Source organism: Entelurus aequoreus, linkage group LG11, assembly GCF_033978785.1.
Source record: "Entelurus aequoreus isolate RoL-2023_Sb linkage group LG11, RoL_Eaeq_v1.1, whole genome shotgun sequence".
Classification (NCBI taxonomy): Eukaryota; Metazoa; Chordata; class Actinopteri; order Syngnathiformes; family Syngnathidae; genus Entelurus; species Entelurus aequoreus.
In genome coordinates this window covers 22,130,054-22,144,811 of record NC_084741.1, presented here as the reverse complement: position 1 = coordinate 22,144,811, position 14,758 = coordinate 22,130,054, and the positions used below count along the sequence as shown (strand labels likewise).

The 14,758-nt window shown below is 38.8% G+C and overlaps 1 protein-coding gene across 1 annotated transcript in view; it reads left to right on the top strand.

Moving 5' to 3' along the window:
• thsd7ab (thrombospondin, type I, domain containing 7Ab) overlaps positions 1-14,758 on the top strand; it is a 621,850-nt gene that overhangs the window by 365,573 nt on the left and 241,519 nt on the right. Inside the window, exon 11 of the mRNA XM_062062699.1 lies at positions 1,902-2,148. Within this exon, the coding sequence (XP_061918683.1) occupies positions 1,902-2,148 (247 nt within the window). The remainder of the gene's footprint in view (positions 1-1,901; positions 2,149-14,758) is intronic.

The following is a 14,758-nucleotide window of genomic DNA, read 5'->3' as shown; positions in this document are numbered from 1 at the left end:
TCGAGCAGTGATTCTCAAAGTGTGGTACGCTGGCTCCATCTAGTGGTACGCCAAAGAATCACTTGATTGAAGTACAGTGTTTTATTTTCCATATATTTAAACACGGTGTTACCGTTCAAACTGTGTAATGTTACAGTGGCCAAACATGTTAAATATACTTGTAAATAAAACCCCTGCCATGTTTTTAATTAATTATTAGGCCTACAGCGCTACTGTATGTTAATGTTGGTCATTATGGTGGTACTTGGAGAGCTAAATATTTTCTCAGGTGGTACTTGGTGAAGAAAGTTTGAAAAGCACTTTTCTGGAGGAACAAGCTAATTAGTGTAATATGTAATGACATATATCATGAATAATTGATCCATTTTGTTGTAGGATACTCTGTTGTCGTCTCTGAGCTGCAGTTTTTGTGGCACAAGGACTGAAAAGTTTTGACTATGATTGTATAAACCAGGGGTCCCCAAACTTTTTGATTCGGGGGCTGCATTGGGTTGAAAAAATTTGGCCGGGGGCCGGGCTGTACATAAATATATATATATATATATATGTATGTATATATATATATATATATATATATATATATATATATATATATATATATATATATATATATATATATATATATATATATATATATATATATATATATATATATATATATATATATATATATATATATATATATATATGTGTGTGTGTGTATATATATATATATATATATATATATATATATATATATATATATATATGTATATATATGTGTGTGTGTGTATATATATATATATATATATATATATATATATATATATATATATATATATATATATATATATATATATATATATATATATATATATATATATATGTATGTATGTATGTATGTATGTATGTATGTATGTACACTACCGTTCAAAAGTTTGGGGTCACATTGAAATGTCCTTATTTTTTAAGGAAAAGCACTGTACTTTTCAATGAAGATAACTTTAAACTAGTCTTAACTTTAAAGAAATACACTCTATACATTGCTAATGTGGTAAATGACTATTCTAGCTGCAAATGTCTGGTTTTTGGTGCAATATCTACATAGGTGTATAGAGGCCCATTTCCAGCAACTATCACTCCAGTGTTGTAATGGTACAATGTGTTTGCTCATTGGCTCAGAAGGCTAATTGATGATTAGAAAACCCTTGTGCAATCATGTTCACACATCTGAAAACAGTTTAGCTCGTTACAGAAGCTACAAAACTGACCTTCCTTTGAGCAGATTGAGTTTCTGGAGCATCACATTTTGTGGAGTCAATTAAACGCTCAAAATGGCCAGAAAAAGATATATATATATATATATATATATATATATATATATATATATATATATATATATATATATATATATATATATATATATATATATATATATATATATATATATATATATATATATATATGTTGTCTTTATATTCCAGCAAGTTATTTCGTTTTGTCATTTAACATTGTCACGTTATCGATGGGAAAATTAATTTTTAGACAACATGATTTGCCTGAGCGGCTAGGAGACACCGAGAGTGACAAGCGGTAGAAAATGGATTAGAAATGAAAGATTAAAAAAAAAAAAAAATTGGAACTTCCCGTGGGCCGGATTTTGGGGACTCCTGGTATAAACCAAAAAAGGGTTCGCTCTCTCGGCCCATGCAGACACTATTTCATATTTCAACTGTGTCTCTCAGAGGAAACATGAGTGACACATCCATAAAGTGAGGACTAGACTTAAGTCCCCTTGACACGTTTTAAATTCCTGGTATGGTCTCCAGAAAGCTTGTCAACCTGCTCAGAGCATCACTGATAACTCCTGTCTGTCACGTATAAAAGTAAAGCCACTAACTGTGGGCTTCTACACCCTCAAGGTGGCGCCCTGTGCCCCAACAGCAGCGCCCTCCAGCAGGTGCGCAACTGCAACGAGCACGCCTGCACCGTCTACCACTGGCAGACCGGGCCTTGGGGGCCGTGCACCGAGGACCCCTCCACCGCTTCGTCCCTCAACGCATCGGCGGCGGGCTCTGGCAGCACGGGCCCTGGTGGCTGCTTCAAGGGCATGCAGACCCGGAAGGTCATCTGTGTGCGCGTCAATGTGGGCCAGGTGCCCCCCAAGAAGTAAGTGTTTGTAGAGATTCTGTTCAGGTTCTTTAAAAAGGTTCCACCCTACATTGTCAACTTTTAACACTGTTTGAAATGTTGTACTCTTACACAGTGTTAGGAATACGAGCGTACGTTGCAGCGCTGTCACTGATGCGTTTGATGAAACGTGGCATGCTACTTTTGATGTGGCTTTAAATTGTATGTCAACAAGACAGCATCAGAAGTTGAATACAGGAAGTCACCTTTTACACTGCAAAAACTGAAATCTAAGTAAGATTAAATATCTCAAATAAGGGTGCTATTTGCTTATTTTCTGTCTGATAAGATAATTCTTCTCACAAAGCAGATTTTATTTTAGAGTGTTTTACTTGTTTTAAGTGTGTTGGTCCTAAATGATCTCAGTAAGACAGGGGTGTCCAAAGTGCGGCCCGGGGGCCATTTGTGGCCCGCAGGTAATTCTTTAACGGCCCCACGGCACATTTTAAAAATACGAGTGAAAAAAATTAAAAACATGATAAGTGGTATAAAAGAGCAAACAGGTGAAATGTAACAAGAAAATGTCGCAATGTTTACTCTAATAACACAAAGCTGCCATGCAGGCTGTTTCTTTCTTTAAAAAATAATAATGAATCAAAATCAATGTCATTATGAATTATTGACCTATTCAAGGCTCCACTTACGTCACATTTGAGATATTTTTGGGGAAAATGTTGCATATTTTGTGTTTGCCATATAAAAAACTGAGCTGTTTTTTTTTTAATGAAGGGCCTAAAACGAACAAACGAAAAACATAAACAACAATAAAACGTATAATTGACGGATAGATCTGAAGTTGATCTCGAGATTATTGTGTTAAAAGTAAAAAATTTATTTTGTAACACTATAATTTTTTGGATCCTCAATAATTTTAGTGTGATTTTGTTTTTAAGTGTCATTGCTCAAAAAAAAAAAAAAAATTAAAATCAATTTTGTTATGAGTTATTGACCTTTTTAAGGCTCCAATTATTATATAATCTCAAATATTCCACTTTAAAATTTTATTGTGTGAAAATATTGCATATTTTGTATTTTTTCCATACAAAAACTGGGTTTTCTTTGACAACAAGAGCATACAACTTAAATCTTTAAAACCGTTATATTGACAGATAGACCTAATGTTGATCTAGAGATTTAAAACTTGAATAATAATAAAAAATAATAATACTGAATAATGACACATTTTTTATATTTTTTTGACCAAAACCCTTTGTGGTCCCTGGGATCAAGCCTGAGTGGAGGCCTGAATGTATATTTTTTATACATATATTGTATTGGTTTTTGAAATAAAAAATATCAAAATGGCCCCGCTTGCTTTGATTTTTCAGAGTGCGGCCCTCAGTGGAAAAAGTTTGGACACCCCTGCAGTAAGATATTACAGCTTGTTGCTGAGATTTGATGACCTATATTGAGTAAAACATGCTTGAAACTAGAATATCAACTGTTGCAAAGCTGTGTCATCAACACTCACAAGTATAAAACTACTTTTTTAAAGTAATAATTCCTTATTTCAAGCATGAAAAAAAAAAATCATGACTTTGACACAATTGTCTCATATTAAAACAGATGACAGCCAAATAAAGTAGAGTTAAAGTACCAATGATTGTCACACACACACTAGGTGTGGTGAAATGTGTCCTCTGCATTTGACCCATCCCCTTGATCACCCCCTGGGAGGTGAGAGGAGCAGTGGGCAGCAGCGGTGGCCGCGCCCGGGAATCATTTTTGGTGTTTTAACCCCCAATTCCAACCCTTGATGCTGAGTGCCAAGCAGGGAGGTAACGGGTCCCATTTTTATAGTCTTCGGTATGACTCGGCTGGGGTTTTGAACTCACAACTTACCGATCTCAGGGCAGACACTCTAACCACTAGGCCACTGAGTAGGTGGACTTGGACTTTGTTGTTTTATTTTCAATGAAACAATAGAAAATACGTACTCATATAGTAGTGCAGTTGTTATTAGTGAGAAAATACTTATTTTAAGGTATTTTTGGGTTCATTGAGGTTAGCTAATTAGGGACCGAATGTCCCTTTGGGACAGAGGACCCTATTGTATTTGTAAGGTTTTATTATTATTATACCGCCGCCTCTTTGAGCTGTTATTTCACCCCCTTAACATGCTTCAAAACTCACCATATTTGACACACACATCAGGACTGGCGAAAATTGTGATCTAATCAAAAAACCTAGCCCCAAAACTCAAAATTGCTCTCTAGCGCCCCCTAGGAAGAAAACACAGACAAAACTGCCTGTAACTTCCAGTAGGAATGTCGTAGAGACATGAAACAAAAACCTCTATGTAAGTCTCACTTAGACCTAGATTTCCTACACTGACATCCTTAGCAAAAATCAACAGGAAGTTTGCAATTCCCCCTTCAAAACAAACGTTTTGTAAAAACGGTCACCTTTGCCTCTTTGAGCTATAATTTGAACCCCTTAACATGCTTCAAAACTCACCAAACTGGACACACACATCAGGACTGGCAAAAATTGCGATCTAATGAAAAAAAACAACCCCAAAACTCAAAATTGCACTCTAGCGCCCCCTAGGAAGAAAACACAGACAAAACTGCTCCTAGGAAGAAAACTGCTTGTAACTTCCAGTAGGAATGTCGTAGAGACATGAAACAAAAACCTCTATGTAGGTCTCACTTAGACCTAGATTTCATTCACTGACAACCCCCAGCAAAAATCAACAGGAAGTTTGCAATTCCCCCTTCAAAACAAAAGTTTTGTAAAAACCGGTCACCTTTTTTTAAACATTATCTCCTCTGAGCGCGTTTGTCGTGTCAGCTTCAAACTAGCACAGAAGAGAGATTGAACCCTTCTGATTAAAAGTTGATGAGTTTTAATTACTGCTCCGGTTTGGATTTTATGTACCGCCAAAGTCGGTCCCGTCCATCGCTGCTTGCAGCTTTAATTTTACTTGTTTTGGAAAGTCTTGACAAGCCAAATTTTTTTTGTTCTATTGGCAGATAATTTTGCTTAGTTCAAATAAAATACCCCTAATTTTTGTATTTTTTTGTTTTTGTTTTTGAACACTGACTTTTTGCAGTGTACTAATGAAAACAACCAGCACCACACTAAAATGAACTTATTGTGTGAATACGGGGCAGATATACGTTTTTACTTCTTTTTGCTTCTTACGATCTAATCAAAAAACCTAGCCCCAAAACTCAAAATTGCGCTCTAGCTCCCCCTAGGAAGAAAATACAGACAAAACGTCATATAACTTCCAGTAGGAATGTCATAGAGACATGAAACAAAAACCTCTATGTAGGTCTCACTTAGACCTAGATTTCATACACTGACATCCTTAGCAAAAATCAACAGGAAGTTTGCAATTCCCCCTTCAAAACAAAAGTTTTGTAAAAACAGTCACCTTTGCCTCTTTGAGCTATAATTTGAACCCCTTAACATGCTTCAAAACTCACCAAACTGGACACACACATCAGGACTGGCAAAAATTGCTATCTAATGGAAAAAAACAACCCCAAAACTCAAAATTGCGCTCTAGCGCCCCCTAGGAAGAAAACACAGACAAAACTGCTCCTAGGAAGAAAACACAGACACAACTGCCTGTAACTTCCAGTAGGAATGTCGTAGAGACATGAAACAAAAACCTCTATGTAGGTTTCACTTAGACCTAGATTTCATTCACTGACAACCCCCAGCAAAAATCAACAGGAAGTTTGCAATTCCTCCTTCAAAACAAAAGTTTTGTAAAAACCGGTCACCTTTTTTTAAACATTATCTCCTCTGAGCGCGTTTGTCGTGTCGGCTTCAAACTAGCACAGAAGAGAGATTGAACCCTTCTGATTAAAAGTTGATGAGTTTTAATTACTGCTCCGGTTTGGATTTTATGTACCGCCAAAGTCGGTCCCGTCCATCGCTGCTTGCAGCTTTAATTTTACTTGTTTTGGAAAGTCTTGACAAGCCAAATTTTTTTTGTTCTATTGGCAGATAATTTTGCTTAGTTCAAATAAAATACCCCTAATTTTTGTATTTTTTTGTTTTTGTTTTTGAACACTGACTTTTTGCAGTGTACTAATGAAAACAACAAGCACCACACAAAAATTAACTTATTGTGTGAATACGGGGCAGATATACGTTTTTACTTCTTTTTGCTTCTTACGATCTAATCAAAAAACCTAGCCCCAAAACTCAAAATTGCGCTCTAGCTCCCCCTAGGAAGAAAATACAGACAAAACTTCATATAACTTCCAGTAGGAATGTCATAGAGACATGAAACAAAAACCTCTATGTAGGTCTCACTTAGACCTAGATTTCATACACTGACATCCTTAGCAAAAATCAACAGGAAGTTTGCAATTCCCCCTTCAAAACAAAAGTTTTGTAAAAACAGTCACCTTTGCCTCTTTGAGCTATAATTTGAACCCCTTAACATGCTTCAAAACTCACCAAACTGGACACACACATCAGGACTGGCAAAAATTGCGATCTAATGGAAAAAAACAACCCCAAAACTCAAAATTGCGCTCTAGCGCCCCCTAGGAAGAAAACACAGACAAAACTGCTCCTAGGAAGAAAACACAGACACAACTGCCTGTAACTTCCAGTAGGAATGTCGTAGAGACATGAAACAAAAACCTCTATGTAGGTCTCACTTAGACCTAGATTTCATTCACTGACAACCCCCAGCAAAAATCAACAGGAAGTTTGCAATTCCTCCTTCAAAACAAAAGTTTTGTAAAAACCGGTCAACTTTTTTCAAACATTATCTCCTCTGAGCGCGTTTGTCGTGTCGGCTTTAAACTAGCACAGGAGAGAGATTGAACCCCTCTGATTAAAAGTTGATCAGTTTTAATTACTGCTCCGGTTTGGATTTAATGTGCCGTCAAAGTCGGTCCCGTCCATCGCTGCTTGCAGCTTTAATTTTACTTGTTTTGGAAAGTCTTGACAAGCCAAATTTTTTTTGTTCTATTGGCAGATAATTTTGCTTAGTTCAAATAAAATACCCCTAATTTTTGTATTTTTTTGTTTTTGTTTTTGAACACTGACTTTTTGCAGTGTACTAATGAAAACAACCAGCACCACACTAAAATGAACTTATTGTGTGAATACGGGGCAGATATACGTTTTTACTTCTTTTTGCTTCTTACGATCTAATCAAAAAACCTAGCCCCAAAACTCAAAATTGCGCTCTAGCTCCCCCTAGGAAGAAAATACAGACAAAACGTCATATAACTTCCAGTAGGAATGTCATAGAGACATGAAACAAAAACCTCTATGTAGGTCTCACTTAGACCTAGATTTCATACACTGACATCCTTAGCAAAAATCAACAGGAAGTTTGCAATTCCCCCTTCAAAACAAAAGTTTTGTAAAAACAGTCACCTTTGCCTCTTTGAGCTATAATTTGAACCCCTTAACATGCTTCAAAACTCACCAAACTGGACACACACATCAGGACTGGCAAAAATTGCTATCTAATGGAAAAAAACAACCCCAAAACTCAAAATTGCGCTCTAGCGCCCCCTAGGAAGAAAACACAGACAAAACTGCTCCTAGGAAGAAAACACAGACACAACTGCCTGTAACTTCCAGTAGGAATGTCGTAGAGACATGAAACAAAAACCTCTATGTAGGTTTCACTTAGACCTAGATTTCATTCACTGACAACCCCCAGCAAAAATCAACAGGAAGTTTGCAATTCCTCCTTCAAAACAAAAGTTTTGTAAAAACCGGTCACCTTTTTTTAAACATTATCTCCTCTGAGCGCGTTTGTCGTGTCGGCTTCAAACTAGCACAGAAGAGAGATTGAACCCTTCTGATTAAAAGTTGATGAGTTTTAATTACTGCTCCGGTTTGGATTTTATGTACCGCCAAAGTCGGTCCCGTCCATCGCTGCTTGCAGCTTTAATTTTACTTGTTTTGGAAAGTCTTGACAAGCCAAATTTTTTTTGTTCTATTGGCAGATAATTTTGCTTAGTTCAAATAAAATACCCCTAATTTTTGTATTTTTTTGTTTTTGTTTTTGAACACTGACTTTTTGCAGTGTACTAATGAAAACAACAAGCACCACACTAAAATTAACTTATTGTGTGAATACGGGGCAGATATACGTTTTTACTTCTTTTTGCTTCTTACGATCTAATCAAAAAACCTAGCCCCAAAACTCAAAATTGCGCTCTAGCTCCCCCTAGGAAGAAAATACAGACAAAACTTCATATAACTTCCAGTAGGAATGTCATAGAGACATGAAACAAAAACCTCTATGTAGGTCTCACTTAGACCTAGATTTCATACACTGACATCCTTAGCAAAAATCAACAGGAAGTTTGCAATTCCCCCTTCAAAACAAAAGTTTTGTAAAAACAGTCACCTTTGCCTCTTTGAGCTATAATTTGAACCCCTTAACATGCTTCAAAACTCACCAAACTGGACACACACATCAGGACTGGCAAAAATTGCGATCTAATGGAAAAAAACAACCCCAAAACTCAAAATTGCGCTCTAGCGCCCCCTAGGAAGAAAACACAGACAAAACTGCTCCTAGGAAGAAAACACAGACACAACTGCCTGTAACTTCCAGTAGGAATGTCGTAGAGACATGAAACAAAAACCTCTATGTAGGTCTCACTTAGACCTAGATTTCATTCACTGACAACCCCCAGCAAAAATCAACAGGAAGTTTGCAATTCCTCCTTCAAAACAAAAGTTTTGTAAAAACCGGTCAACTTTTTTCAAACATTATCTCCTCTGAGCGCGTTTGTCGTGTCGGCTTTAAACTAGCACAGGAGAGAGATTGAACCCCTCTGATTAAAAGTTGATCAGTTTTAATTACTGCTCCGGTTTGGATTTAATGTGCCGTCAAAGTCGGTCCCGTCCATCGCTGCTTGCAGCTTTAATTTTACTTGTTTTGGAAAGTCTTGACAAGCCAAATTTGTTTGTTCTATTGGCAGATCATTTTGCTTAGTTCAAATAAAATACCCCTAATTTAAAAAAAAATAATTTCTTGTTTTTGAACACTGACTTTTTGCAGTGTACTAATGAAAACAACAACCAGCACCACACAAAAATTAACTTATTGTTTGAATACGGGGCAGATATACGTTTTTACTTCTTTTTGCTCCTTGTTACGTGTTAGACCACAAGGAAGTGTTTTAAAATGTAGAAAAAAGATTCTCTAACCCTTATATAAGAGGCATCTATAGACAACCTACAGGATGACTTAGCGGCGAGACGAGACCGTTGTTTTGCATGTTAAAGGACACAAGTGGCACTTCCGTGCAGAAAGCGCAAGGTTCGGTTCAGATATGTGTTGGTGTGAAACTGCGATGAAGGAAGAAAGGACTGATGAAAGGCAGCACAGCCTGCAAGCAAAGTGACAGCTGCAGAGCAAAGTGAGTCAGGCCTAAATAAATTAAAACAACCGGAAGGAGATGATGACAGAGCTGCCAGCGGAGGAGCGGTGATGTGACTTTGCCACCCAAGTCGTATCTTCCCTTTGCAGGCCAGCGCAGAGAAATAAAATAGAAATGAACCTTCACTTTCCTGAAAGCGTTACTGCTGCTAATGTGTCATTGATGATAAAGATGGTAATTAAATGAGATTAATACGTAAAGGCAATTTAATCAGGGCTGAATATTTGGGGTTTGCTCCATGGAATGAACCCCCGCCAACGGATATCGAGACTAAAACATGTTTACTTAAATATAAACTACTGGTCTTGTGCCAGTTGGGCTGATTGGCGCCACAGCAGAGGATGAAGGAGGAGGTGATGATGATCTACTCCCTTTTAGAAAGTTTATTTTGCTACCTCTCAGGTGTGCTTAGAGTGGAGGCATCAGTTATGTAAAAGGTCAAAGTGCAGCGTGTTCAAGGCCAACCTGATTCGCTGTGAGCGCGACAGAATGAAGATGAATGTCCGCCAGCTGACCCAGACGCCGCCGCTGCCTTTATCGGCTCGCTTGAGGGGGGGAAAAAATAGAACGGTCCAATTCCAGGATGTTAGTAATCTCCACTGGCAGAGATAAACGCAAAAGCATCGAGCAGGACGCCATTCTGACGAAAGTGGGCTTCACTCCAGTTTCCGCCTTGTTTCACTAAAAATGGTCTCTCAATCTCCGATGTATCTGATATCTGATCCTCTCTTGCTTTACCGCTAATCACGTCACGTCGACTCTTCTTGAAGCCCAGTTTTACCAGTTAGGCTTATGATGCTGATGTTGCTCTGGTGAAAGACTTTCATCACATTTTAGAGTGTGGTCGGAAGAAACACCTGTCTGAATATCGTAGCAACATTTACCTGAAGACCGAAAGCAATACTGAATTTTAGAGATGGAACGATATCAAAATCTCACAGTACGATAGGTTGGCAAGTATGCATTGACGTCACTTGCGTGATGCAAGCAGAGAAACATTTTGCCGCTTTTCCACGACACCCGCACACGCTCTTCCTCCCTCCCTCCCTGCCTCCCACGCTCGCCCGCCTGCTCGCTCCCGCCCCCGTTGTAAACAGTCTGGGCGGGGAAGACGAGCGGTCCGGTAGCTTCCAAAGCACTCCGCCGAAGGACTGAGCGACAATACAAAAGTGTGGTGCACTGGACCCCAGCGCTGATACTCCAACAAAGAGTCGCTGGGCGAATCAGACGTGTAACACGTTAGTGGTGATGTTAGCCCGTTCGGGGCTAATTGTGCTACCGTAACTGTAAACTCCACGGCGAATGTAATGTAAACACTTATGGTTGTCCATATGATCTTATTATTCTGTCTTTATATATTTTTTCAATTGGAATATATTTTTACAATCTTTTATCTCATTGTAAAGATAATTCCATAGTTTAACCCCCACCACATATGCACATTTGTTTTAAAGTTGTCCTTGAATACTGATGTTAGAAATGACCTTTTCTTCTATGCTCTTCATTCTCAGAAGTGATGACAAACATTTTTTGTAAATTTGCTGGTAATGTTTTACTTTTAGCCTTAAACATGACACATAATGTCTGTAACTTTACTAGCTCCTGTAATTTCAATAAACCCGAATTAATAAATAATATGTTAGTGTGTTCTAAGTAATCTACTTTATGAATAATCCTTATAGCTCTTTTCTGTAGTTGATACAGAGAAAGTTGCGGTGCACAAGGAATACAATTTGAAACGTCATTATACAACGAGACATGCTGAAGAGTATGCAAAATACCAGGCAGATGAGAGAGTGAACCGGGTTGCAAGTTTTAAAACCTGTCTACCGAGGCAACAAGATTTCGTCAAGAAAGCAAGCGAAAAGAGCGATGCAGCAGTCAAAGCTAGCTACATGGTGAGTGAGATGGTTGCTAGGGCGGGAAAGCCATTCAAAGAAGGGGAATTCATTAAAAAGTGCATGTTAGATTTGTTTTAAAAAATAATTTCTTGCGGCCCAGCAATTTGTTTAATGAACAATGGAGACTGCAAAGAAGAAAGCTGTAGGTGGGAGCGGTGTATTAGCGGCTGGCTGCAGCAACACAACCAGGAGGACTTTGAGGATAGTAGACGCGCTATCCAACGCTAGCCGCCGACCGCATCGATGATCGGGTGAAGTCCTTCGTCGCGCCGTCGATCGCTGGAACGCAGGTGAGCACGGGTGTTGATGAGCAGATGAGGGCTGGCTGGCGTAGGTGGATAGCTAATGTTTTTAGCATAGCTCTGTGAGGTGCCGTTGCTAAGTTAGCTTCAATGGCGTCGTTAGCAACAGCATTGTTAAGCTTCGCCAGGCTGGAAAGCATTAACCGTGTAGTTACATGTCCATGGTTTAATAGTATTGTTGATTTTCTGTCTATCCTTCCAGTCAGGGGTTTATTTCTTTTGTTTCTATCTGCAGTTAAGCCCGATGCTATCACGTTAACTCCGTAGCTAAAGTGCTTCGCCGATGTATTGTCGTGGAGATAAAAGTCACTGTGAATGTCCGTTTCGCGTTCTCGACTCTCATTTTCAAGAGGTTATAGTATCCGAGGTGGTTTAAAATACAAATCCGTGATCCACAATAGAAAAAGGAGAGAGTGTGGAATCCAATGAGCCCTTGCACCTCAGTTACGGTCAGAGCGAAAAAAGATGCGTCCTGCACTGCACTCTAGTCCTTCACTCTTACGTTCCTCATACACAAATCTTTCATCCTGGCTCAAATTAATGGGGTAATCGTCGCTTTCTCTGTCCGAATCGCTCTCGCTGCTGGTGTAAACAATGGGGAAATGTGAGGAGCCTTTCAACCTGCGACGTCACGCTACTTCTGGTACAGGCAAGGCTTTTTTTTATCAGCGACCAAAAGTTGCGAACTTTATCGTCGATGTTCTCTACTAAATCCTTTCAGCAAAAATATGGCAATATCGCGAAATGATCAAGTATGACACATAGAATGGATCTGCTATCCCCGTTTGAATTAAAAAAAATCATTTCAGTAGGCCTTTAAAGCCCTGAGAATACAATGACTTGGTTGAATGAGACTATCCATAGATATTATTGTGGTATTGTCCGGAAAAAAACTTTGGTAAAAATGCTATAGCGTGTAAAAGGAAGTGGCAGGACTGTTTAGGAAAAACACACTTACTGTAATTGAACACAAACATAATGCTCAAATGTTCTAACCATATTTATTAATACAACTTTTTTTTTTTTTTTTTTTTTGAACAAGTATTTTAAGTGCAAATAATTGTGTGGGAACATCCACTGTTTCAAGCAAATAAACAACAACGTACAGTTGAGTGTCTTTAAATTGACAATGTAAACAATCATCCTGTGTACAAGTGTAAAACAATGTTCACTTTAGTATCTTTCAACTTGTGCTTTCTGAGAAGCAGTATCCTCTACAGTGGACATTTTTTTCTACCAGTTTGGAAAATGCTGTTTTTTCAAAAAAGTTAACAAAAATCCATCCGTCCATCCGTTTTGTACAGCTTGTCCCTCCCAAGGTAGCAATGGGACTTCCAGCAGGCACAAGACGTTGATACAACGTTGATTATACATACATGTCCTTGAAAACGGACTTTGAAACAACGTTGCAAAATAGTTGTATTTGTAAATTGAGACAACGTTGATATCTAACGTTGGATCCATGTTGTTGGTTGGGAAATGACCAAATTTCAATGGTCAAATCAACGTCACAAGATGACATTGAATAAACGACATCAAAAAGCATGTTGTTTCAACGTTATATTTGAGTTGCTCAACGTCATTAACTAATTAAACAAGTTCTCAATGTTGTTTTAATGTCTTGTGCCTGTTTGGCTGGAGCCTATCCCAGAAGTTTTAATAATGTAAATACCCCACAAATTGATGTTTAGCCTCCCTGGTTTTAAATATATTTTTGGGGTGGTGGTTTATCAAGTAGCTTCTCATATTACTCGTATTCCCCGCGGTGTGCAGTTTTCGCGCTTGAAAACGCTCGAGACAAAAGAGGCGTTCTTTGCCTTGCAGTACGCTCCGACACAGAGGTTATGTTCAATCAATCAATCAATCAATGTTTATTTATATAGCCCTAAATCACAAGTGTCTCAAAGGGCTGCACAAGCCACAAGGACATCCTCGGTACAGAGCCACAAACGGGCAAGGAAAACTCACCCCAGTGGGACGTCGGTGAATGACTATGAGAATCCTTGGAGAGGACCGCATATGTGGGTAACCCCCCACCCCTCTAGGGGAGACCAAAAGCAATGGATGTCGAGTGGGTCTGACATAATATTGTGAAAGTCCAGTCCACAGTGGATCCAACACATCAGCGAGAGTCCAGTCCACAGTGGGGCCAGCAGGAAACCATCCCGAGCGGAGACGGGTCAGCAGCGCAGAGATGTCCCCAACCGATGCACAGGCTAGTGGTCCACCCGGGGTCCCGGCTCTGGACAGCCAGCACTTCATCCATGGCCACCGGACCTATGCAACTCCCCCTCGCAAGGGACAGGGGAGAAGAGGAGAGAAGAAAAGAAACGGCAGATCAACTGGTCTAAAAAAGGGGGGTCTATTTAAAGGCTAGATTATACAAATTAGTTTTAAGATGGGACTTAAATGCTAAATGTTGTGTGTGTCTGTTTGCTAGCAACATCATTTAAAACATCATGGACCGGTTTTGGAAAAAAAACAAAAACAATTCCTCTTAGCTTTTACAAACACACTTCTGCTACACGCTTATTTTTCTCTCCTCTTTACAGCGTTCCACACCGGCAAATGCCAAATCTCAAAAAAAAAACTACACTTACACGTCACAGCATTATTGTGAGGATTTTGAAACCACAATATGACAGTATCTACTAGAGATGTCCGATAATATCGGCAGTCCGATATTATCGGACTGCCGATATTATCGGCCGATAAATGCCTTAAAATGTAATATCAGAAATGATCTGTATCGGTTTCAAAAAGTAAAATGTATGACTTTTTAAAACGCCGCTGTGTACACGGACGTAGGGAGAAGTACAGAGCGCCAATAAACTTTAAAGGCACTGCCTTTGCGTGCCGGCCCAGTCACATAATATTTACGGCTTTTCACACACACAAGTTAATGCAAGGCCATACTTGGTCAACAGCCATACAGGTCACACTGAGGGTGAACGTATAAACAACTGTAACACTGTTACAAATATGCGCCACACTGTGA